This window comes from Leptosomus discolor, chromosome Z (assembly GCF_034619465.1).
Source record: "Leptosomus discolor isolate bLepDis1 chromosome Z, bLepDis1.hap2, whole genome shotgun sequence".
Taxonomy (NCBI): domain Eukaryota; kingdom Metazoa; phylum Chordata; class Aves; order Leptosomiformes; family Leptosomidae; genus Leptosomus; species Leptosomus discolor.
In genome coordinates, this window is record NC_141419.1 from 50651246 (window position 1) to 50676928 (window position 25683).

Below are 25683 nucleotides of genomic sequence, written 5' to 3' on the forward strand. Positions count from 1 at the left end.
TGGTATTTGAACTATTTTCTGTACTTCAGCTGGTGGCTGGAGGAGCAATACCTTGTGACTGACTAGTCAAGGTTTTGCAGACAGCAGATGGGGAGGCTGTGCTGTGTCAGATAAAAGGGATTTCTTGCCAGTATCTTACAACATGTGCACAACATAAGCAGATGAACTAGTATGAGACTTGTTACTTATTGGCAGCCTCACAGATAAAATGCTAATTGCTGTGACAGGCATGAGTGCTGAAGGACATAAGTTATGAGGGAATTTATCGCATTATAGCAGTTGTTCTATACCAAAGCTTTTGCCATGCCTTCCTCCTCTTGAGATGTGGTGAGGGGTTGAGGAATGAATGTCATATTCCCAATGTTAGGTCCAGATGATAGAGAACTCTGTCATTATGAGCTAAGCCATTATGAGCAGAATTAGGTGCGATTTGGTGCAACTGGGAGGGTTTTTATAATTAATCCTGAGCATCTTCCAAAGACTTATTTGCGCAATAATTTCTTGAGCTAGATGTGTTCTTCAGACCCTCAGCCCCTTTCTTTGAAGTGTACTAGTGCCGCAGTGCCGTGAAACAAAGAATTGATATTTTTGCAACTGTAAAATTGCGTTTGTTTCAGAGGTGTGCTTTTGCTTGTTGCTCCCCCAGGAACGTTTATTGACACTTAGAAATGTTACTAACGTTCTAAAAATTGTGTGTGCATGCCTGGACTTAACTTCCAAAGATCCTGTCTCAGTTAAGTGTGCTTGCACCTCTGATTTCATGGCTGTAGCTATGCCTGTAAAGCAGCAAAACCTGTTACAGCCTTGGGCTGTAAGGGCTCATGGAGATGGCACAGGTAGAATGTAGCCTGCAGCTAAAGCAGGTGCTTCTAGGGCTTCCTGATTTATAACAAAAGCTGGGAAATCCTGTATGCCCAGCTCTAATACTATTGCCTGTTAGGAGCTTCCAATCAACCCACTCAGGTAAACTAAGGTTCTTTACACCTGTTCTGTTTTAGTCTCTTTTTTTTTTTTTTTTTTTTTGAATTGGGGAAAAGGGACAGAGGAGGCTGTTTTTGTGTTTCTTTTTTTCCCCCTGTGTATTGGAATTGGTGTGTTCTGCAGAATTCCTATCCATCTTTGAAAACTAAAGAATCACAGGATGGTTGATGTTGGAGAGGACTTCTGGCAATTACTTGGTTCAGTCCCCCTGCTCAGAGCAGAGTGGTCTGGAACAGATTGCTCAGATCCTTGTCCAGCTGGGTCTTTGATATCTCTAAGCATGGAGACTCCACAACTATTCTGGACAACCTGTTTTCTTCCCCCCTCCCCAAATTTTCCTTCTGTTTAAAGAACTTCCTTTGTTTCAGTTTGTATCCTTTGCCTCTTGTCCTTTTGCTGGGCATCACTGAGAATAATATAGCTTCATCTTTTTAACACCCACCACCTCCAATCAGGCTGGTAAGATCCATACTGAGCCTTCTCTTCTTGGGGCTAAACAGTCCCAGTGCTTTGAGCTTCTCGTATGGCAGATGTGCCAATCCCATCATCATTTTCATGGTCCTGCTTTGCACTTGCTCCAATATGTCCATATCTTTCTCTCTACTGGATAACGCATAACTGAGCATAACTGACCCAGGGCTGAGCACAGGGGGAGGAACACCTTCCTTAGCCTGCTGGTAACATTTTTCGTAATGAAGCCCCAAATACTGTTGGTCATCTTTACTGTGAGGGCACATTGCTGGCTGATGATCAACACAGTGTCCACCAGGACACTCAGAGCTGTCTCTGAAAAGGTTGTCAGCCCCCGGTCTGTCCTGATGTGTGTAACTTTTTGTTCCAAGGTGCAGGACTTGCCTCTTCCACTTGTTGAACTTCATAAGGTTCCTGTTGGGCCATTTCTTCAGTGTGTTGAGGTTCCTCTGAGTGGCAGCAGACCTATCTACTGTATCAGCCACTCCTCCCAGTTCTGTATTGTTTGCAGACTTGCTGATGGGGCACTCTGCCTCATTGTCCAGATCACTTATGAAGATGTTAAACAGTATTAGCCCCAGTGTCAAGCCCTGGGTTGATTGGTAGTTACTGACCTCCTGGTGGACTTTGTGCTGCTGATCACAACTGAGTGAGCCTGGCAGTTGAGCCAGTTTTCAGTCCACCTCACTGTCCACTTTCTGAGCCTGGACTGCATCAGTTTGCCTGTGAGGATGTTATGGCAGATAGCATTAAAAGCCTTATTAAAGCAGAGATAAACAACATTGCCTGCTCTCCACTCTTCCACTGAGCTAGTCATCTCATCACAGAAGTCTGTCAGGTTGATTAAGTACTATTTCTCCTACATAAAGCCATCACAAGCTGTCTGCCTCCTGCTTCAGTAAGGCTGAAGTACAGCAGCTATGTATCAAATGTAAAACTTCAGAATTTTACAGGTGAATTGCTCCCTGTGCTTCTCCACCAAAGTATAGCCACACATTGGGTATATTTGCTTGGGTCTTGAAGCAAGTAGAAGAGAAAAGGTCCTACAGCTATAGTCTTAGGATAAGACTGCTTGTTTGGCTATAATAGTATATTAAAGGAGCCCTTGCCTTACCAGGCAAGATATGTGCTGTCTTGCTCCTCCCCTCACTGGTCCTGTATTTTACCAGCACAGCTGTTGCTTTATCAGTATGGTGAACTAAATCATTGAATAGATATGGCTGGAAAAATAACCCAAGATGGATTGGGAGACTCTTGGCTTTCAGATAGATCACTTCCCACTCTGATTTACCATCCAAATTCACAGGCAAATGGGCAGGCTTAGTAACAGGAATGCAGGAAGGGAAGAGTGTGCAAGCCAGCACTGCTGCTGTGAAAATTCCTGTAGAAACAAAATGTGGATGTAACTGCATCTTTAGAAATGCTGCAACCATAAACAGTTTTTTCTTTCTGCCATTGTCAAGCATTCCTTATAAAAAACAACTTGCCTTTCAAATCTGATTGAGAAAGAAGCAATGATCTACCTGGAAAGGAGCAATCATGTACCTGGACTTGTGTGAAGCATTTGACACTGTCCTGCACAACATTCTTGTTTCTAAACTGCAGAGACATGGATTTGAAGGAGGAACCACTTGATGTATCAGGAATTGCCTGGATGGTCACACTGAGAGAGTCATGGTCAACATCTCAATGTCCAAGTGGAGACTGGTGATGGGTAGCATTCCTCAACAGTTGATATTGGGACTGATGTTGTTTAACGTCTTTGTTGGCAACATGGACATTGGATTGAGGGCACCCTCATCAAGGTTGCCGATAACACCAAGCTGTGTGGTGCGGTCAACACGCTGGAGGGAAGGGAGGCCATCCAGAGGGACCTTGAGAGGCTGGAGAGGTGGGCCCATGCAAACCTCATGAAGTGCAACAAGGCCAAGTCCAAGGTCCTGCACCTGGGTTGGGGCAATCCCAAGCACAAATACAGGCTGGACACTGAGTGGACAGAGAGCAGCCCTGTGGAGAAGGACTTGGGGGTGCTGGTAAATGAAAAACTGAGTATGAGCCAGCAATGTGCGCTCGCAGCCTGGAAGCCAATTGCATCCTGGGCTGCATCAAAAGAAGTGTGGCCAGCAGGTCGAGGGAGGTGATTCTGTCCCTCTACTCTGCTCTCATGAGACTCCACCTGGAGTACTGTGTTCAACTCTGGGACCCCCAACACAACAAAGATACGTACCTGCTCGAGTGGGTCCAGAGGAGTGTCACAAAAATGATCAGGGGGCTGGAGCACCTCCCCTGTGAGGACAGGCTGAGAGAGTTGGGATTGTTGAGCCTGGAGCAGAGAAGAAAAGGCTCCAGGGAGACCTTATAGTGGCCTTCCAGTACTTAAAGTGGGCATACAGGAAATGTGGGGAGGGACTTTTTATTTGGGAGTGTAGTGATAGGACGAGGGGTAATGGTTTCAAACTGAAAGAGGAGATTTAGATTAGGTATTAGATAGAACTTCTTTACTGTGAGGCTGGTGAGGCACTGGAACGGGTTGCCCAGAGAAGCTGTGGCTGCCCCCTCCCTGGCAGTCTTCGAGGCCAGGTTGGATGGGGCTTTGAGCAACCTGGTCTAGTGGAAGATGTCCCTGCCCATGGCAGGGGGGTTGGAACTAGATGATCTTTAAGGTTGCTTCCAATCCAACCCATTCTATGATTCAGAAACTTCTATTTTTGGGCACTTTAAAAAGACTGTGGAACAGTCCAGAGTGCTGTGCCATGTTGGCGTTAAGAGGTTGTGTCATTGTGGCTGCTACAGTTCTGCCTTCTCCCTTTCATTGATGTAACTACTTCTGCTGTGTTTAGGGAGCAGGTGAAGAGCAGAACCCTGGCAGCCCTGGCATAGTTACGTCTTAATAGCGCATTTTTTAGTAAGAAATTAGAACCTTACTTAAATCTTGTGTACCCTTGTTAGTTTGAGTTAAAGTTACTCAGGCTTTTCCTAGCTAGCCTTCTATTTCATCTATACAATGAACTAATGAACAAACTTTCCTCTTTCTTCCCTGCCTGTATTGACCTTTTAGACACCTGTGCTTATGCTGAGACTAATATTTTGCTTATCTGGACGGTGCTTAAGGGACTTAGTGTTTGAGGCGAAGAGACTATTGTACAGGTTTGTGCACAGAAAAATGTAAGCAGCAAACCGCAGAAAATCAATCTAGCTGTAGTGTGTTGAATATGGCTACTAGCGATGCACTCAAGAGTGCTGAAATAGGGAAAATGTTCTTTGTTATTTGCAGAGACACTCTGTGAAACCTGGTACAAAGAAAAAAAAGACTTTGGGAAAAAGAGCAAAAGAAAATCAAATGGTAGATGAAGCAGAAGAGAACATGCAATCCCTAAATTCGCTTGGAAGTTGGGATTTCTTTTTCACTAGTGGGTATTCAGTTAGCTTAATTTGGCTATTAATCTTGGTCAGAGCTGCTATGTGGCTCACTGTGGAAGGAGTGAAGCTGTCAATGACAGCATCAGCTTGAAGAGAAGTGATGAGAAGCAGCAGCATGGGAAGATGATAGTATTTGTATCTGCGGTAGTGAGGTGAGGTCAAAGCAGTGGAAGGAAATGTCTTCAATCTACATTCTGATACCAGAAGTATGAAAGTGTAGACCACAAGCTGTTACAGTATGAACATATAGCTAAAGATATTTTTTTATTTTTTTTTTTTTTTTTTTTCATTTTCCCTCCCCAGGTTCTCTCTCAGGAAACTACTGGTTCTTCACTTTCAATTTTGTGGTTTGGGCATGTCACAGTCCACTCAGTGGACTCGTCATGGTTTGTTTGCTGTGATCTTGAAGTGCAAAATTAAGGCAACCACACCAAAGGGGTTTTCTGCAATCAAACAGTGAAAATTTATTGTTTGCCTATAAAGCGGTGTGCGATCAGTAAAGAGGGTGAAAGGAAAGGAGAAAGTAAAGTGAAAAGAGGAAAGAGGTCAATAGCTACCACCGTGAGTCCAAGACATCCCTATGGTCCTAGGTCCAGACAGGGTCCCACCGGTCCTAACGATCGTTGTGATCCTTGGTGGGGGAAGCTTCCAAAGTTGGAGTGCTGAGGAGCCCTTTTTTATGCCAAGTAGCACACCTTGCTCGTCCTCTGTATCTCCGCCTCTTCTTGGCTCCATCCATGCTGATGAGTCCATCTTGATAGCAGTTCTCAGGCTCGTCCTTGGCACTGGAGACTGGTACAGCACTCTTTAGCCAAAACAGAGCCGTCTTGCCCACTGCAAGGCTCCCTCCTTCGGCTGTTATCTCTCCTTACAAGGTTTCTAGAAGGGAGAAGCAGATACCAGCATCTCTATTCTTTTGCTGTTTCCTGCCAGAAGCAGCTCTCGTCCTTGCTTTGTCCAGGGCATAATGACCTAACGAGCCTGGCATTCCTTTCCCAGGATCAGCAACTGCTTCTCAGGCAGGCTGCTGCAGACTCAGTCAAGATGTTAGCCTAACTTTCGGAGTACTTCACTGTCCATATACCTGATGACAAGATTGAGATAATGCTGTTTTTGTACTGACTCTTACAGGGCAAAACGCACTTCATTTCAGCAGAGATCAGAGTAGCATGTTCATGCTTGTATTTCTGAGTAGAAAATCAAAATCATTTAGAACTTCGCTAAATGGCTAGACTCTGTGTTGAGCAACTACATTTCCATTTCAAAATACATGCTAATTTAATATGCTTTTAGCTGCCTAACTGTGATAACCTTGACTGGAAAACCTTGAAACTGTAGGTGATTTGTGCTGACCTGACTTCACTTGCTATAAATCATTTTATTGTTTCTTCAGCAAAGTATGAAACACTGCAGTAAGTTTTTTTGCAACAAATTTACGTGGTTCAAATCCAAAACAGACATCACAGAGGACTGTTACCAGAAAACCTGCACATGAGTTGGATATAAACCCCTGTGCTAGCAGCTAAGAATGCACCATTAGTGACTGATGTGCACATGATTTTGAACATACCCTTAATATCCACTGGGCCATCTCTGAGAATTTTCTTTCTTTTTTGGGGGGGGGTTAGAGTATGATTTCAAATGTTCACTATAGGAAATCGCAGCTATTAGTATCTTGCTTGATACAGCACCAGCAGTTACTTCTTACAGGTAGGAATTTTTTTTGTAACTTTTATGTGTTGCTATGTTAGATTTGCCTGCAAGAGCCTCTTAACAGAAGTGCATTGACTTTTTTTAGACAAAGAGAGAAAGGTGAGAATGATGATGTGCTGTTACTTATCCCTGATTTGTTTTATCTCGCTCTCATACAATGAGCAGCCAAGGAGAATACAGCCTGAAAGCTTTTAAAGTTTTCCACAAAGGTTCATTTGAAAGATGCAGTGGCTATTAGTTCTTTATGAGTTGATCATAAGAGATGGTGCATGCACTGTTCAACTGCTTCTACTACCTTCTCTTAGGGGTGGCATGCCCATGTTGGGGGTGAAAGTAATAGCTCAGCTCAAGTGCATCTGCACCAATGCACGCAGCATGGGCAACAGACAGAAGGAGCAGGAAGCCATTGTGCAGCAGGATAGCTATGACTTGGTCACCATCACAGAAACATGGTGGGATGACTCTCATGACTGGAGTGCTGCAATGGGTGGCTATAAGGGATAGAAAGGATAGGCGAGGAAGGAGAGGTGGTGGGGTGGCTTTCTATGTTAGGGAGTGTTTCAGTTGTGTAGAGCTCAGTGATTGTGAGGACAAGGCCAAGTGCTCATGGGTAAGGATGAAGGGGAAGGCCAATGAGGCAGATACCGTGCTGGGAGTCTGTTATAGACCAGCCAACCAGGAGGAGGTGGCAGATGAGGCATTCTACAAGTGATTGGCAGAAGTCTCACAATGGTTAGCTCTTGTCCTCGTGGGGGACTTCAACTTACCAGATGTCTACTGGAAATACAACACAGCAAAGAGGAAACAGTCCAGGAGGTTCCTGGAGTGTGTGGAAGATAACGTCCTGACGCAGCTGGTAAGGGAGCCTACCAGGGGAGGTGCCTCGCTTGACCTACTGTTTTTGAACAGAGGACTGGTGGGAAATGTGGTCGGAGGCTGTCTTGAGCTTAGTGACTATGAAATTATAAGAGTTCTCTATTCTTGATCAAGTTAGGAGGAGAGTCAGCCAAACCACAGCCATGGACTTCCAGAGGGCTGACTTTGGGCTGTTCAGGACACTGTTTGAGACAGTCCCTTTCGAGACAGTCCTGAAGGGCAAGGGGGTCCAGGAAGGCTAGACATTCTTCAACGAGGAAGTCTTAAGGGCACAGAAGCAGGCTGTCTCTGTGTGCCAGAAGACAAACTGGTGGGGAAGACGGCCAGCCCAGCTGAACAGGGAGCTTGTGCTTGAATTGAGGGGAAAAAAGAAGGGTTTACCACTCTTGGAAGAAAGGGCAGGTAACTCAAGAAGAGTATAGGGAGCTTGTTGGGTCATGCAGAGGGAAAATTAGAGAGGCAAAACCCCAACTAGAACTTACGCTGGCCACTGTTGTGAAAGACAACAAAAAATGTTTCTACAAATACGTTAACAACAAAAAGAGAACGAGGAGAAACTCCATCCTCTATTGGATGTGGAGGGGAACATTGTCACCAAGGATGAGGAAAAGGCTGAGATACTTAATGCCTTCTTTGCCTCATCTTTAATAGTCAGACAAGCAATCCACAAGGTAGTCAGCCCCCTGAGATGGAAGACGGGGACGGAGAGCAGAATAAACTCCCCATAATTCAGGAGGAAGCAGTTAATGACCTGCTGCACCATCTGGATATCCATAAGTCTGTGGGGCCGGATGGATCCAACCGAGAGTACTGAGGGAGCTGGCAGAGGAGCTGGCCAAACCACTCTCCATCATTTATCAGAAGTCCTGGATAACAGGGGAGGTCCCAGATGACTGGAGGCTTGCCAGTGTGACGCCCATCCACGAGAAGGGCCGGAAGGAGGATCTGGGGAACTACAGGTCTGTCAGCCTGACCTCGGTACCAGGGAAAGTTATGGAGCAGTTCATCTTGAGGGCACTCACATGGCATGTACAGGATAACAAGGGACTCAGGCCCAGCCAGCATGAGTTCATGAAAGGCAGGTCCTGCTTAACCAACCTGATCTCCTTCTATGACCAGGTGACCTGCCTAGTCGATGAGGGGAGGGCTGTGGATGTCATCTACCTGGACTTTAGTAAAGCCTTTGACATTGTCTGCCACAGCCTTCTCCTAAGAAAGCTGGTGGCTCATGGCCTAGACAGGTGTACACTAAGCTGGGTTAAAAACTGGCTGGACGACTGAGCACAGACAGTGGTGCTGAATGGAGTTAAATCCAGCTGGTGGCTGGTCACAAGTGGCCCCCCAGGGTTCAGTGTTGGGACCACAAGAGTGGTCCCAACATAGTTATTGATAATCTGGATGAGGGGACTGAGTGCTCCCTCAGCAAGTCTGCAGATGACACGAAATTGGATGGGAATGTTGATCTACCTGAGGGTAGGAAGGCTCTGCAGAGAGATCTGAACAGGCTAGATAGTTGGGCCGAGGTCAGTTGTATGAGGTTTAACAAGGCCAAGTGCCGGGTCCTGCACTGGGGTCACAACAACCCCATGCAGCTCTACAGGCTTGGGGATGAGTGGCTGGAAAGCTGCCCAGTGGAAAAGGACCTGGGGGTACTGATTGACAGCCGGCTGAACATGAGCCAGCAGTGTGCCCAGGTGGCCAAGAAGGCCAACAGCATCCTGGTCTGTATCAGAAATAGTGTGGCTGGCAGGAGTAGGGAAGTGATCGCACCCCTGTACTCAGCACTGGTGAGGCCTCACCTCAAATACTGTGTGCGGTTTTGGGTCCCTCACTACAAGAAGGACGTTGAGGTTCTGGAGCGTGTCCAGGGAAGGGCAACAAAACTGGTGAAGGGTCTGGAGAACAGGTCTTATGAGGAGCAGCTGAGGGAGCTGGGATTGTTTAGTCTGGAGAAGAGGAGGTTGAGGGGGACCTTATTGCTCTCTACAACTATCTGAAAGGAGGTTCTAGTTAGGTGCGTGTCGGTCTCTTCTCCCGAATAACTTGTGATAGGACAAGAGGAAGTGGCTTCACGTTGCGCCAGGGGAAATTTAGATTGGACATTAGGAAAAAATCCTTTAGCAAAGAATAGTCAAGCATTGGAACAGGCTGCCCAGGGGAGTGGTGGAGTCACCATCCCTGGAGGTGTTCGAAAAACGTGTAGGTGTGGCACTTTGGAACATGATTTAGTGGTCATGGTGGTATTAGGTGAACGGTTCGACTTGATAATCTTAGAGATCTCTTCCAACCTAATCATTCTATGATTCTGTTATTCCTCTCACTTTCCTCTACTGGCCTGCAGAGAGCAGTGCATCTCTTGGGAGTCTTTAAGTTGTATGAAGTGCTCGAATGGGTACTCCAGGGAGGACTAACAGTACAATTTTTCTACCCCATATCCTTTCCTCTGTGACTTTCCAAGCAAAACAGCTGAAACAGTTATTGGTTAAACTCCTGATAAAGCATATGCTAGAGTGTAGAAAAGTAAACCTGTCTGAAGTACTACAGTTTTAGTTAAAGATAAAACTTGAGTTTCGTAAGTGGGATCAGAGTTAATGCAAGTAACAGCCCAGGTTCACTGTCAGTTTGCTGAACTTAGTGATCTTCTATCTTAGCATTTTGACGTGTGGAAGGCAGAAGATGGAGCCTTTGGCTCTCACACTCTACATGATGTTCTTAACAGAAGGTAAATCTAACAAAGTTAGTGTTTTTAGGTCATTTGGGATACTGGGAATATTTGTAGCGGGCAAGGGTTAGCAATTCTTGGATTACAGTGGGCTTTCTGAAATTCCATAGCTATCTATGGTAGGGATTGAGTGCTTACACTATTACATTTTGCAGTGCTAGTTGATACCATAAATATGTAACGTTGGCAGCATGTTCAGTGAAATGCTCTTGGTTCTGGAGTAAGTGTTACGTATTTAGGATGCAAGGGAACAAACAAACTCTATCTGTAATCTCCTTGGCCATTATGCAAATTTTGTGTTTTTGTCTCTTGTATGTATTGATGTAGCATGAGGTGCTGTAGTTGCGTAAGGGAATCATTGTGCCAACATGTTTGTGTTTGTATGTTTTAAAATACGTAAGCATATTTCCGGTCTTTTTGGCTAGGTAATGTTTTCTTTAAAATAAAATAAATTAAATACGTATGCAGTTAGTTAAAAAGAGGGAATAGTTCTAATTCTGTAGTGTAAAAATATTTTCTGGCTTATGATAGAGAAATACTATAGTATAAGCAAAATGCATTGTTACAAAATGTGTAAGTAACAAAAACCTAGTTTAAAAGTACTAGACCGTTTTCCATTATGCAATATGCAGCTCATTTTTATCTAATTAACAGAATAACTAGCATATGGTGGAACACAGTAATTACACTTTTAAACATGCATGCTTGAATAGAAAACCTCATTAATAAAATAGCTTTTCTAAAAATACTAAAATATTTTACCATTCCTGTTGGGAAGTTCATAACAGATGTCAGTGCAGTGATTAGTTTGGAAATACAGTGTATTAGCTAAGGCTCTGTCAAGTGTGTTTAGCAGTAATTACGGTGGTATGAAAGGGTATTTTTGTTTGTTTGTTTTTTCCCAGCTCTGAACATAAATCTGAACTCTCCTTCTTGGCTGCAGTCTGCCTTCTTATGATCTTCTTTCTGGTTCAAAGAAGATGCTCCCTGGTTTCAAAACTTGCGATGGCACTTGGGCTCCTGGGAGTCTACAGTTACCGGGCAGCTATTGGAAATGTCATGTTTCCATGGCAACATGACAGCAAAGATATTTCAAAGTAAGTTAATCAGCTCTGTTTCTAGAGAGATGTTAACACTTTGGATATCAGGGGATGAGGTGGGAGGAGATATTATGTCTAGGCTTGTATCACATTCTTATGAATAAAACTGTATTTTGTAGGTGGCCAGCACTCAGGTTTTGTGGTGTGTGCATAATTTTGAGCCCCATGAAGTGTCTTTCAGCTGTGACAGATCAGAAGCCAGTCAGATAAGAATTAATATGACGAAAATCTAATAGTCATACCCTGTACTTTTGCTACAAAGAAACTCCAAATACACCATCTCCTCTTGTTGTAGATGGACTTGCCACATGTAGCAGAATGCATGCCAAGCTCATTTAACTACTCCTAGTTTTGAAAAATGCTTAAGTAGTAATTGGGAGAGTTGTTTTTCTGTACCTTTCTTTCATGGGTGAGTGTTCGGTAGTGTATAGCCTTTCAAGATGTAACCAAATCCTTCTTGAGGTCTTGGCTGTGGTGCACAAAGCATACTAAGGATTTTTACGAGGATGTTACATTTCTTATAGATCTGGTCTGTAACTGTAAGGAAGCTATTACCTCTTTTGCCAATAGCTACTTTTGGAATGTAGCTAAGTGTCTTTAGTTTTCTTATGATACTTTTTACTGTTGGGTTGTACCTGGCTCTGCAGCCTCAAGTTTTTCTAAATGTCAGAGAGCTTTGGAAAACTGCTAGAGTCAGTTAGGACATTTGATGAGAAGAAAGGAATAATGCAACAGAAGTTGTAAAACAATTGTCATATGGATGCAATAAACTTTCTCTCGTGCTTATTTTGAATTTGATATGAATACAAATGATTTCTGTTGGGGCTTCTTAATCAGAGTCCAGAGATTCACAAGACTGTGTGCAGAGATGGAAAAAACCCTACAGAAGATCTTAGGACATATAGAAGATCAGATTTGCTAATGAGGCACGTTTTATAACAAATATTTGTATGTATGTACATTCAGATATATTTACGTACATTCCATCTCTCCAAATGTTCAAGATAATTCTAGTTGTATACTAGTGTTATGTTAACATTGTGTACTAGTTCTGCTGGATGCAAAAGTAATGGTAATCTTTACTTAGTCTGCAGGATTTGACTCTGAAACATGCCTAATTGCTGTGTGTGACCTCTAATTTTGCTTTGTGTTTAAGTAAAATCCTTGGAGAATAATACTGTCCTTGCAGTAAGAAGAAAAATACTGCAATGTGAGACAGAACATTAGATACAGCGATTGAGTTGCAAATAAAATGCAGTTAGAGAAATAGGTGAAGTACTTAAATACTAAAGGCAAAGCAATTACTGGGAACTTGTTCATTCTAAAGTCAGCGTATTGATTGCAATTATAACAAGAAAGATAGGGCTTTTTGTGTTATTTCACCTTAAATAAGTAGTGAACGTGATGATTTGCTTAAATTCTGTCAGACCATTTTGTATCTCTGATTATATACTGATTTAGAAGTTACTGTTGTGTTTCAAAGCTTTATACGCTTTAGATCCTCTGTATAAGCTGGTAGGGTTAGCAAATGCAGGTTCTGACTTTTGTGTTGGCCTGTGTTCTGCACCTGCGGTGGGAGGTGTGGTACAGGGCTCTTTCCAGATCTCAGTAAGAAAGGATCGACACTAAATGTGTAACAAAATAGCTATTTTAATAAGATAGAGTAAAAAGAGGAATATAGGTAGTTCAGATGCTGAGAACCCTGCTTTCGTGCAGATCAGACAAACCCCAGATGAATCTTCCCATGACATGGGTTGCATCTGTGGAGAGGTTCTGCCTTCTCCCATACCATGGTGCCTTTTACTTTGTGTTTAAAAAAAAAAAAAAGCCACAACCAAAAAAACCCTAAATGAAACACGTGTCTACTCCTGCCAGGTCAGAATGTTACCTGTGTCGTAACGCCCACCACCACATAATGCAGGCCAGGGCAGGGGTTCCAGCATGGTCCCTTGCAGCAGCTACTCCTGCTAACCTGGGCTTCTCAGGCCTTAAATACAAGGCCTAATAGAGCAGACGTGGTTTGCCCAAACTCATTGACTCCTCAAACATGTTCTCTTCATCAAGGCTCCCAGTACAGCAGGTCGAAAAAGATGGTAGACACATGTTACTAGATTTCAGATGTTAACTGATATGTTGATATAGTGATCCTAGCTCATCTTTATTAGATGGCTGATGTGATAAATGGTAAAAGCCTATCTAAATGCCACCAGGAACAAAACCAGGACTTTCTTTTGAATATGTCTAAAGGTATCTTTAATGTATTCATGATATGGAATACCTCCAGGTCAAGGTGCAACATAGAGGTAGTTTTGTGTAATATGAGAAAAAGCTCTAGACAACACCTTCATTTTTCATGCATAATGCTTTCTTCTCTGAGATGGAGAATCTTTGCTCTGAAATGCCCCCTCTCTGTACACTTTACTGATTTTTTTTTTTTTTTTCTCTGAATGTGGCAACTGCTGGGCGGTGGATGAGGGAGAAGAGGCAATTGAAGTTTGTCCTGTCTTCTATGGCTTACACTAAGATATCCTGTATTTAAAAAATTCAAGAAAGTAATTTTCCTCAGACTTCTTTCTAAAAATGATAATTTGTGCAATGAAAAACATTAATATGTACCATACTGACATAAGCAAAATAATACTAGTGCATTTGCTGAGAAATTATTTTTTTTAGTTTGAATTTTCATCAGCTGGTGAATTTCAGTTTTCACTTAACTCATTTAATAGTGACAAATACCCAAAGCTGTTTCTTAAAGTTTTATTTCTGTTGCATGAATATATTTGAATATTTTAAGGTAATAATTACATCACAATTACCAGAGAGAGTGAAAAAGGGGCACAGAATTTCTGCGTTAGCCAGAAACACAGGAACCCTCTAAACTTCACTGGTTTTTAATTTTTTCCCCCTAAAGGAAAGAGCCAATGGGCCTTACAGGAGTTTTACAAAGGCTAACAATGGAAGGGAATAAAATAGTAAAGCTGCTCTTCATAGACCGCTGGGTAGAAGTTTGAACCTTTGAAAGCTAAACCTTTGAAAGAGCATGGTATTCAGGTTTAGGAAAGCCACATCACGATCATGTGATGGTTTTGTCTTTTTCCTTGGTTCTGTGGGTGCAAAAAAATCACTGAACATGTAAATACTGTTGCTTATTATTTCTCCTCTTACTTTTTTTGTTCTCTTTCCTGTATGTGGGAAAGAAAGACTGAATTTAGGCTCATTGTTTAAGAAGGAAGGTGACTTTCCAAAGTCTGAAAAAAGTAATTAAAAGGAGAAATTTATATTTAGAAATTTTGACTAGTGGTGTTTTCTGTGGCCAGCTAGTTAACACTGGTTACACCAAGAGTAACTATGCTTTTACTAACTTTAATTTCATGGTCTAATCATCCATATGTTATTAAGTCCAGGTAACTCAATAATCCTCATTTCTGAGTGAATTGTATTAACTTTCTAGGAGACCATGTTCATTCAACGCTCATGTATAAAGTAACTGGTAATCATTAAGGATAGTGTATATTAAATTATGGATAAAGTGTGTAGATAATGTGTATTTTTATCTTTTGCAAGATAAAAAAATAGATTTATAACCACAAAATTTTTAATGTGCTTATTTAGTGAGTTCATTGGATTATTATTATAGCTTAGCTCACACTAATGTGATCTGTGACTTTTTTGGCCCAGTAAACATGAGAGTATCAGTGCATTCCGATGTATATCTGCTTTCACTTTCTTTGTTCCTTGGGCCTTGCACTAATAGAATAGCAGGGCACAGTTTTTAAGCTTACTGGTCCTTGTCCTTGTCAGCCTTGTGGGCGAGATGATGTGTTTTCTTCAGAAGCTGACTTTCACGGGAAATGAAGAGGCAATAGATGCAATGAACATAGCAGTAGATGTTAATTACACTTACTACTTAAAACATTTCTTTTTTTTGTAATGGGATTTCTTAAGGATTTGAAAAATGTGTACAGTTACGAGGAAGAAACATGCTGGTATAAACTACTGTATCTGTATATCTGTGCAGCTGTGTAAGGTGAGAAAATGTCTGAAGTGTGCAAACATTTTAGGCTGAAATAAGGATATTCAAGTACTATCAATGTCTTTTTGGTTGGCTAGAAAGAAACATGTTTGTGTGAATGAGTTTTAAAAAATCAGTGAATAGCTTAAAGGGAATTTTTAGGTCAATTGAATTCCTGAAATAAAGTTTTCATACCACTCTAATGAGTGGTTTGGGAAATTCATTATGCTAAGTGAAAGCCATATTTGTGTGAATATATTTATGGATCTAGACCTTGGGTAGTAATAACATACATTTATTTTGGTTACATTAATTGACATAATTTTATTTTTATATTTTAGGTTAGTTTAGTTTTTAGGCACAAGGTGTTTTCTTTGTAATTTAAGCATGAACCATTTTTAGCATTTTTGTATTTGAGAAAGCTCTCTCATTAAACTGGCCACTACTAGCCTTAGAATTTAACCTGTTTGGCAGAACTGCATTTGTCTTGCATTTCTCTGGAATGATTTTTTGACCTGTGAAATAGTTGCAGTAAGTAGCTCATCTTTCTGTTTGATTTATTTATTAATTATTATTACTTTTTTTTTATTATTTCCTCTTTAGGGGGATTATTGAAGCTCGTTTTGTTTATGTCTTTGTTCTTGGCATAGTCTTCACTGGGACTAAAGATTTACTGAAGTCACAGGTTATTTCTGCAGACTCCAGCATGAAGAGTACAGGATTATGGGAAGTGTATAGTGGGTTGGTTCTACTAGCAGCCCTTCTATTTAGACCTCACAATTTACCAGTCTTGGTGTTTTGTCTGCTGATTCAGTCAATGGTGACAAAATATATCTGGAGACCTTTGAAATTTGATGCAGCGCAGATTACTATCATGCACTACTGGTTTGGCCAAGCTTTCTTCTATTTTCAGGTAAGCTGAATACTCTTGCTGCTACAAGGCTGGAAGGGGGAATAGTTTTTGAAAGAAATATTGCCTATTGTGAGTAAAATGCCAACTAAATTTCAGAGTGGAAGAGTTTACTGAGTCCTTCCAACTCATACCATTCTATGATTCCCAAAAGGGTTTAGTTTCTAACTGTATTATTAATGTTTTCTTTTCATATTCAGGGAAAGATGCATACCTTGATAATTTATGCTCAAATACAGATTCATGAAAGTGTTAAAAATATCAGATACCTATACCAAGGGTGATTTTGGCCTGTTAGTGGGCATCCTAAGTACGGCTCTGGTGATAATAAATTTGAAAATTTTAACTCAGTTGATTAATACCAATAAAAGGCAGATGGCTTTTTGTCCCTGATTCTTAAGGCTTACAAAACTTTTGCATCACAATAGATCTACATACAGTTTAAGACTGAAGGGAAGTTCTGTGACAAGGTGATTTCTCTTATGAGAATCAGAACAAATTGTCATTCTTATTACATCAAATGGTATCTTCTTTCCTGAGAAGCCTTACAAATTTCGATAACATAGTTCTCTGCATTGAAATTAGTTGCAATTCCACAAAAACTTTCCTTAGCATCAAAGCTGGAGAAGTTCTTCTTTCCCTTCTAATAGTTTTGGAAACTTGGTGTAGCAGTCTGTCTTAAGAGGGCATTTGTAAAGTTGGGGATTGGGTTTTTTCTGGTTTAGGAGGAGAGGCTTTCTGATTGTCATGGTTTGAGCCTACCCAGCTGGCTCCAAAAGCACCATGCAGCTGCTCGCTCACCCCTACCCCGTCCCCTGAGGGATGAGCAGGAGAAAATACAACCAAAATGGCTTGAGGGACACAACAAAGGGCAGGGAGGGCTCACTCACCAGTTATGGTCATGGGCAACAGGCAGAGTCAACTTGTGGGTAACAACGTACATTTAATATAAAACAACCACCACCACCAGAGATAATGACAGATATAACCAGGTCTTAAATACAGCACACCTCCCCCCCCGGCCCTCCAGTCTCCCCGGGCTCAGCTCTGCTCCCTTTTCCCCTCCAACAGCGCAGGGGCAGGGAATTGGGGTCACAGTCCGGCCAGCCCAAGGTGTCCCCGCTGCTCCTTCTTCCACAGGGAGAGGGGCCCTCGCAGCCCTCCCCTGCCCCACCGCGGGGTCCCTCTCACGGCAGACAGCCCTCCAGGAACTGCTCCAGCGTGTGTCCTTCCCATGGGGCTGCAGCTCCCCATAACCCCCCAGCGCGGGTCCCTCGTGGCTGCCTCTGCACTGGCACAGCTCCCCCTCTCCTTCCTCACTGACCGGGGTGTCCACAGGGTTGTTTCTTTCCCATCCTCCATGTCTCCATCTCAGCAACACTGACAGACAAAACGAAAGCTGACAATCAGCCGCTTCTTTCACTCTTACACAGTTACTCACAGAGTCGCCATTGGTCTGGCCTTGGCCAGAGGCGGGTCCAAAATTGGAACCGAGGGGAGCTTCTCGAAGCCTCTTACAGGAGCCACCTCTGTAGCCCCCTCCCCCCGTACCAAAACACCACCAAAACCCCACCAGACACCAAACCACCGCACTGATTTGTTGCAGAATTTCGAGGTGAGACATGTGTGGCTTTACTTTGTGGCATGGCTGAGGATGTTAAAACTGTGGTCAAGCTTAGGGTTCTTCCTACTCTGTTTCTGATCCTGTTAGTGCTGACTGAGGATTGGCTTGACTTTGCTCTAAGAGTACATGTCAGGACAGGGAATTGCTGATAGGGATGAGGTCATCGTGATTCATCCCTTCCTGCCCAGTTTTCCTGCTCAGAAGATGTAACATTTCTTGGTTGAAGTCTTTTGCATGTTTTGAATATTACTGTTCAGGCAAGCAGCTCTGATTACCGCCTGAGAGCAGCCCGTAGTGGAGTTGGCAAGAGGCTGAAGGCAGGGCCTTCTTAGGACTGAGGTACCAAGCAAAAGCAGCTGTCAGATATTTAATGGTGTGCAGTCTGGCAAGAAAATCCTAGTTATGGAAAAGGGACTAACGAAGAATGGTTTGAATGTTTTCATAAAGCGCCCATTTTCAGTGGTGAAGATTTCTCGGTACAGTTCACACAGAACCACTGAATCACAGAAGAGTTGAAGCTGAAAGGTTCCTCTGGAGATCATTCAGTCCAGCTGTCACCAAATGAGACTAAAACAGAACTTACTGACACCAGTTTGATGTAGATAAGCAGACACTGCTTTATTCAGTGCTGGGAACATGAGGGATCACTCTGTCATGTGTGTTCAATTTCACATTACATTGGAAATCTTTTACATTCTTTGTTGGCTGTCCATCTATCCATGGTTACACAGCATGTTTTACATAAAAATGCATACCATTCTTGCTATTAATTTTAACCTGTACAATTATTGGTTCTCTTAGTTATATAACCTCATCAATATTCCTGTTCTAAAGTAATCATTGGTTATTTCTACTTACTTCTACTGATTGGAATCCTTGATATTCAAATCAAGGTGGGTTAGGGAAGGGCGTTTCCAAGTAGCACAAATGGTTTCTATAATGAGTTTCCTCAGTTTCTCAAAACAAACTTAAAACACAGTATTTAATATATAATATTGCTATGATTAAACTTAAGCATAGTAACTAATACATAAGATTACTATGGCAACCTAACTTAAATATATTTTACACAGTCTTGTTTCCTAATACAATAAGTTTCGGTTGCTTTCTCACAGTAACACAACCTCGCCCCATCCAATGGCAGTTCAACCAGATCAGTGTGGTCTGGACTGTGTCCAATCCAATTTTAAATACCTGCAAGGATGAAGATTCTGCAACCTCTCTGGGCAGTCGGTTCCAGTGCTTGACCACCCTAGCCAGAAAAAAAGCTTTTTCTGATGTTTAAACAGAACTTCTTGTATTGCAGTTTGTGTACCTTGCTTTTGATCCTTTCTGCTACTAGTTAGTGACTGAGAAGGTCAAAGTCTGGCTACGTCTGCCTTACCCCCCTGATCAGGTATACACACTGCTACGATCCCTGCTGAGCTTTCTTGAGAGTAAACAAGACCCAGCTCTTTCAGATAAATGTTTGTATGACAGATGCTTCATTCCCATCATTATCTTTGTGGTGCTTCAGTGGACTTTGTGCAGTACATCCATATCTGTCTTGTGCTGAGGAGCCCGGAACTGGACCCAAGAGCCCGAATGTGATCTCATGACTTCTTAGTAGAGGGAAAGAAGCATCCACCTCAACCAGCTAGTGATGCTTTCCCTAATGCAGTCCCAGGTGTTGTTGGTCTTTGCACAAAGGGCAAATGACTGTCTCACAGACAACATGGTGTCCACAAAGACCCCCATGTCCCTCTCAGCCAAGCTGCTTTCCATATGGTTAGCCCCAAGCCTGAACCAGGGCATGGATTCATTCCTCCTCAAGTACCGGATTTGACATTTCCCATTGTTGAACTTCATGAGTTGCTTGTCAACCCAATTCTCCAGCCTGTTGAAGTGCCTCTGAATGGCAGCACACCCGTCTGCTTTATCAGCCAGTTTCGTATTGTGTGCAGACTTGCCAAGGGAGCCCTCTGCCCTGTTCGCCAGGTCATTAATGAAGATGTTAAAAATTGTCTGCTCCAGTGTCAAGGCCTGCGATTGATTCTTAGTGAGTGGCCTCCAGGTGGACTTCATGCTGCTAATCACAAGCCTGGGAGCCCAGCACTTGAGCATTTTTCAGTCAACCTCACTGTCCATTTTCCTGGCCTAGACTGCATCAGTTTGCCTGTGAGGGTGTTATGGGAGATGGCATTAAAAGCCTCCTTGTGAGGTGAAAGTGGATTAGATAAATATAGCCCATGTAACTTCAGCCAATATATGGTATGATGGGATAGAAAATAGGGACTTTCTGAAATAATATGTTAGCTGTGGAAGTGTAATTGAGCAGGTTAAATTTTGTGTCTTCTCTGATCTAAGTGCTGCAAAAAATTAGGGAATAACTTTTCTGGAAGAATTTCCGTGAACTTTGGAAAACTTCTTCAGCTGCTTCAGAAATAAGCTATCAGAGGCCGTCAAGAGCGTGATACTGTTGCAAATCTGCAGTGGTAAGAAAAACTTATCTACACAAAGTTAGATAAGTAGAGACGTCCTTTATTAACGATGCGCACCATGTGCACCGGGGACATGGGATCCTTCCCAAAGATAGTCCGCCTGCACATTGTAATCAACAATTATTTAAGTATTAAATGCATACATATTCAGTCTATACAATGCATGTTCATTATCATTCTCTTGATGATTGGTTCTTCTCGCTTCTGATGCAAATTAGTGCGCAGCCTCTGTCATAGTCTTCTATTGTTCTCTTTTGAGTAGGTGGTATAATTTGGGTAAGTGGTCCGTGAGTCAGAGGTCTCGACCACTCCTCGAATTGACCGTGTATGATCAGGGAACATGTCCTTGGCTCGTACCTACTTTGGTCACGATTCAAAGATTATACACAATGGGTACTATAATAAATCCTGTCTTGCAGATGTCTTGGACTACAACACATTATCCTTGTTTCTATCCACTAACAGATCACTGGTTAATGAATACCTTAGGTCTGGGACTTTACAGGGGTATGCTAGCAGCATTGGCAATACAAATTTTATTTTATATTTGATCATTTATTACATTTGAGACTTATTTTCCCAATATAATCATTAGTTTCTCCTGCTAATATCCACTAATTAGAATTCTTGATATTCAAATCAAGATGGGAAAAGTAACGGGATATCCAAGCAGTATCTGAAAATTCTAAATATGGTGATTTCTGCAACAATACCTCTTTTCCACTTGACTATGCTATGCCAAAGGTTTTTTCTATATCAATAAAAATGTGTTTATTCAAGATCAGTAAAATGTAACAGATCTGATAGCATGTGTTGGGCTTTTTTAGTGGTTTTATGCAGGTGTTAGCAGGAAGATAGAAATGTGTTTTAAGATTTATTTTTTTTTTTAATGACTAATTTTTTGCACTTTTCAACTACCACTGCAGCTGAGGAGTGTTTTTGTTTTTAGAAGACTGGAAAAACTGGTTTCCATCTTAACTGGCTGCACGTTGTACTGTTGGATATCCTGCATTTTCAGGGCATCCACCTAGGCCAAATCATCCCACTGGCAGCTTTGACATTTCTTCAAGCAAACTTGAGGATATCTTAAAAATTATCTCTGACGAGGGAGTCCCTTGCCTATAGATATGCTGCTGAATCACAGAAAGGAGAATTTCTACATCGCTTCATTGTGAGCCAGATTGCTAGATTGATCTTTGTGCATCTCCTGTCACTCTAAGATCTGGAGAATGAAAGGTGATGGTTACTTATCAAAACCTCTGGTAGAAGCAGACCAAAGCTTTTTTTCCCCCCCATGTTGTTTCCCATGCTGGTTTATTATTATGTCCAAGATATGAAATAGAGCAGATCCAGATAAGGAGCTGTCTTTTTATGTCCGATCACGTCTGTAAACTCCAGCTTTGAAGAGATTCTTCTGAATTTAGCAATGGCTTAGCAAAAATTTTGACAAATTCATACTCTTTTTAGCACAGGGCCCTTTTAAAAAGTGTTATCTATTTCAGAAGAACTTGTCAACAGTCTTTTGTGAATTTTTTTGGCCGTCTACTTGGAAAACCAAAGTGTGTACCTATTCAGCATGCCCAAGACAGAATAAAATGACAAATGAATTGTAAAAGATCGGGTTTGATTGTGGCCTATTTCTCTATTTTCTCTATTATTCTCTTTTTCTCTATTTTTTCTATTTTCAAAACATCTTAGAGATGTTTCAAAAATGGAAAAATAATTCTGCTAAAGGAAAAAGCGCTTTTAATAATCAAGACAGATGGAATTTTCTTCCACTCCCCACTCCTTAGAGATCAAGCTTTCAGTTCTTTTTTAAAAAAAAAAAAAGATTAAGAGTTTGACCAAAATATCACTCTTCAGATGTTAGCCACTGCATTTTATTCTCTGATGAAAAAACTGTTCTGCAGGTATGGAAAGAAACAAATTGAATCATGCAAGGCTAAGAGAGTGGGGTTTTTTCCCTTCGCAGTTGAAAGCAATTATCTGATACGCACAATATTGGTGTAGAAAAGCAGGATGGTTGAGCTCATAAAATTACAGAGGCTACAATGGTCCTTGCAAATCTAATTAATCCTCTCTCTTCAATTAATAAATTTCTCCCAATTTGTTCTGAGAATAGGTTTTCCTATCTAGGACTGTAGATCCAAGGATGGAAGCAACTTCTTCCAGAAATTATGTTTAATTTTGTGCTCTTTGTATGTAGGCTTGCTCAGTACCTAGCATTCTGATCTGCACTACCAGGGAAAATTAAAAACCCAACAACCTACAAAACCCACTTCTTCATTCTTGGATATATTTTAAGTTTCTCCTTCGCTTTCGTTAAGAGTTGAGAGTCTAGAGCATGAATGACATTGCAACGGAAAAACTGCTCAGTTTGTGTAGCTTAAAATCAAGATTGAAGTGTTTTATTGATTTATTAGTGACATGTAATTAACTGGCGATCACATAATAATAGCACTTAATTAACAATTAACTGACACTCACTGAACTATAGATGCAGGATCCGTACCAGGTATACAAGAGATGAACACTCAACAATTTCCATGCCATTTTGTATACCTGATTTGAAAAAGATCTGTCCCTCACCCCTGCACCAGTACCCCCCGTCCCAAACACATAGAGGTAACCTCCCCTTCAGGTGAGTTACAAACACTCTTTTCTCATGGCAATGCAGGTTCCCCCGTTTACTCACAACTCTTGTGACAGTTGCAGGCACTCAATCTTTAAGTGTTTATCTATATCTCAAGAGTAGCATAGATGAGCGATCTCAGGAGAAGCCATAGATGATTTTGCATGGTTATGTATGCTTTCCAACTTTTCCTTACCTGAGTGATGGAAGGTGGAACGTGGGAAATACAGGAAGGTCTTTGCTTGGTGACAGCTTTCAGATCCTCTCCTTACTTCAGTGCCTTTCAGTAAAGATGCATGATTCTTACTGAGTAAACTGCAGATGTCCAAGATTTAGCAGCTATCTGTCTTGGCTGTGACCATCAACACTGAGGTCTTACATTTTGGCTGACTTAGGAAAGATTTGTATTTCAGACAGAGTATGTATCATTTTTCCTCAAATACTGAATACTATAACTGGGCTGTTTCTGCTGGAGAAGTACATGGAGTTCTCCACTTTAATACTGACCTCTGTTCAGCCTGCCTTGGTACCAGCTAGTCATTCATTTACTACCTCTGGAGCAAGCGATATCTATGCTTGAATGTATAGGGGAGAGATGTGAAGGAAGAACAACTGTAAGGCATGATGTGCACTGCTGGCATAGATTTAAATGTCTTCCCTGACTTTCCCCAAGTTTTGTGGTTACTAGAGCTACCCCTGTTTAACTAGTTGTGTTCAGAGTGGTGCTAGGTTTTTAGTTTCCAGACAGGCATAAAGACGTAATGTAGCATACAAAAATGAGAGCAGGTTTATGGTTGAAATATAGAAATTGAAGAACACTGAAATTAATTGTTGATGTCAATCAGATTGGATAATAAATTTAAACAGTGCTAGCTAAATGGGGCAGGAGAAGATAAGTAGAAACTAAATATAAAGGCCTTCCATCTGGAAATAGGAGAGAGATTTGGAGAACTACTTTTTGCTTATGTGCTGGTATGATTGTGAGGAGAGTGAGACTTCTTGCCCATGTTGCTGAACCTTTAAGTCTTGGCAGGCAAGAGGGTACGTAAAGTTGAAAGCAATAACTCTGTCTTGCTGAGTGTTGAATCTAAGTGATGGACTTCTGAATATGATAGTAAAAATAGCCTTCTTTAGGATAGCATATTTAATGAATGAGGCAGTGTTCTTTCGAAAAAATATTGTAGGGTCCTTAAAGACGTTTTGGAAGTATAGCTGTAAAAATCGTAAGTGTACAGAGTAAGCAAGGTTCATAGGAACAGATACTATTTTTTCATTAATCAGTAAGTATAGTTGATGGAAGTGGAGGAAAAAAAAAAAAGAAATGCCTGGGTTTGGAAGCTAATATTTTGCTCTTAAGTAGAAGTAGGAAGAAACCCAACAAATTTAGTATGGGTTGAAAACAAATGCCTTGAGCTTACACTTGGTTTTGCATTCTACACGTCATCTGTGCCAGGGCCCTGAGTGCATCTCCTGTCTAGGAGTTCAGTTTAGCAGAGTTGTCTGAAGGTCATTTCATTCACTGGGAGGAGCAGCTGGGAGAAAAGCTAAAAGGAAGGGCCTGGCCCTCCTTTCCTTTGGCAGCTGCTTTTAATCTGATGCTTTACTGCCTGTGTTACATCACAGCTGTGTAAACAGGTATGTCTGCACCTGTCTCATGCCTTCTTAATCCTGATCTGGACCAGGACCTGGTGGCTGGGCTTCCAGGCCTAATCTTGAACCTGCCTTGTCATGGCAGACTTGCTGTGTGATCTCTGAACTGCGTCTGGCCCTGATCACTGTCTCTGGATCCAGTCCTGACCTGCATGCCACTGAGCATTCCCAGTTCTTCTCCGTTACTGCTCTCACCTGTGTTGTTTTCACATTTCCCAGCTTACCTTCCCTTGCAAAACCAGCTGGCCTTTGCTGCTCTGACAATGTGAACCTAAAAGGGAAATTTATTAAACAGTTGTAACTTACAGGGGAAGACTACACATAAACTTGTTTTTCCAGCCCTTTAGCAAGATTTTTGTCACTAGTAAGCAGTGGAAAAGGTTGCTCACACAGATTGTGCAGTCTTCATGCTTGGAGGTTTTCAGAGCTTGGCTGGGTGAAGTCCTGTGTTCTTTATGTGGAGTTGGGTGAAACCACTTCATTTTTTAATCTTGTTTTAGTAGTCAGGATCTTTGCTTTACTTACTGTTTTGTGTAAATCGACGAAGAGAAGCAAAGTTAAAAATAGTCCATTATTGTCAAACAGATACGAAATTAATGTATTTGATCAGAATGCTACTTATCTGTCAGGACATTATTGCAAGCTTGAGAACCTCTTGATGAACTTTTCAACAAGCTTGCATGATCAATAGTTTTCTGCTAAGCTCTGAGTTGTCCACAATTCATCAGTCACTTCCCAGAAGTATCATTGCTGCTTGCCCTTCAAATGCAGTGAGAATAGAAATAAGTTTCTTGCTGTTTCCCTTAACTGTAGCAGCTCCTAAAAAATTATGTTGCTGTAAATATTTCTTAAAATATTTTAGTTACCTTGGATGAAAGCTCATAAATGAACAAAAATTCTGTGTATTCATTTAACAGTCTTGTGCTTTTTTTGTTCCCACCCTTAGAGCAGTATATCTGCAGAAGGGGAGGAAGAAAGTACAGTCTCAAAACCTTTAAGACTTGTTTATACTTTCTGGTATTTTTTATCCCTGGAGGAGAACAAAATAGGTTTGTACATTTTCAGAATCATTAGTATCTAATTCATCTTGCT

General features: G+C 41.7%; 1 protein-coding gene across 1 annotated transcript in view; it reads left to right on the plus strand.

Moving 5' to 3' along the window:
* Positions 1 to 25683, plus strand: part of PIGG (phosphatidylinositol glycan anchor biosynthesis class G (EMM blood group)) — a 108417-nt gene that overhangs the window by 39906 nt on the left and 42828 nt on the right. Inside the window, exons 10-11 of the mRNA XM_086479423.1 lie at positions 11089 to 11280; positions 15899 to 16208. Coding sequence (XP_086335549.1) covers positions 11089 to 11280; positions 15899 to 16208 — 502 coding nt within the window. The remainder of the gene's footprint in view (positions 1 to 11088; positions 11281 to 15898; positions 16209 to 25683) is intronic.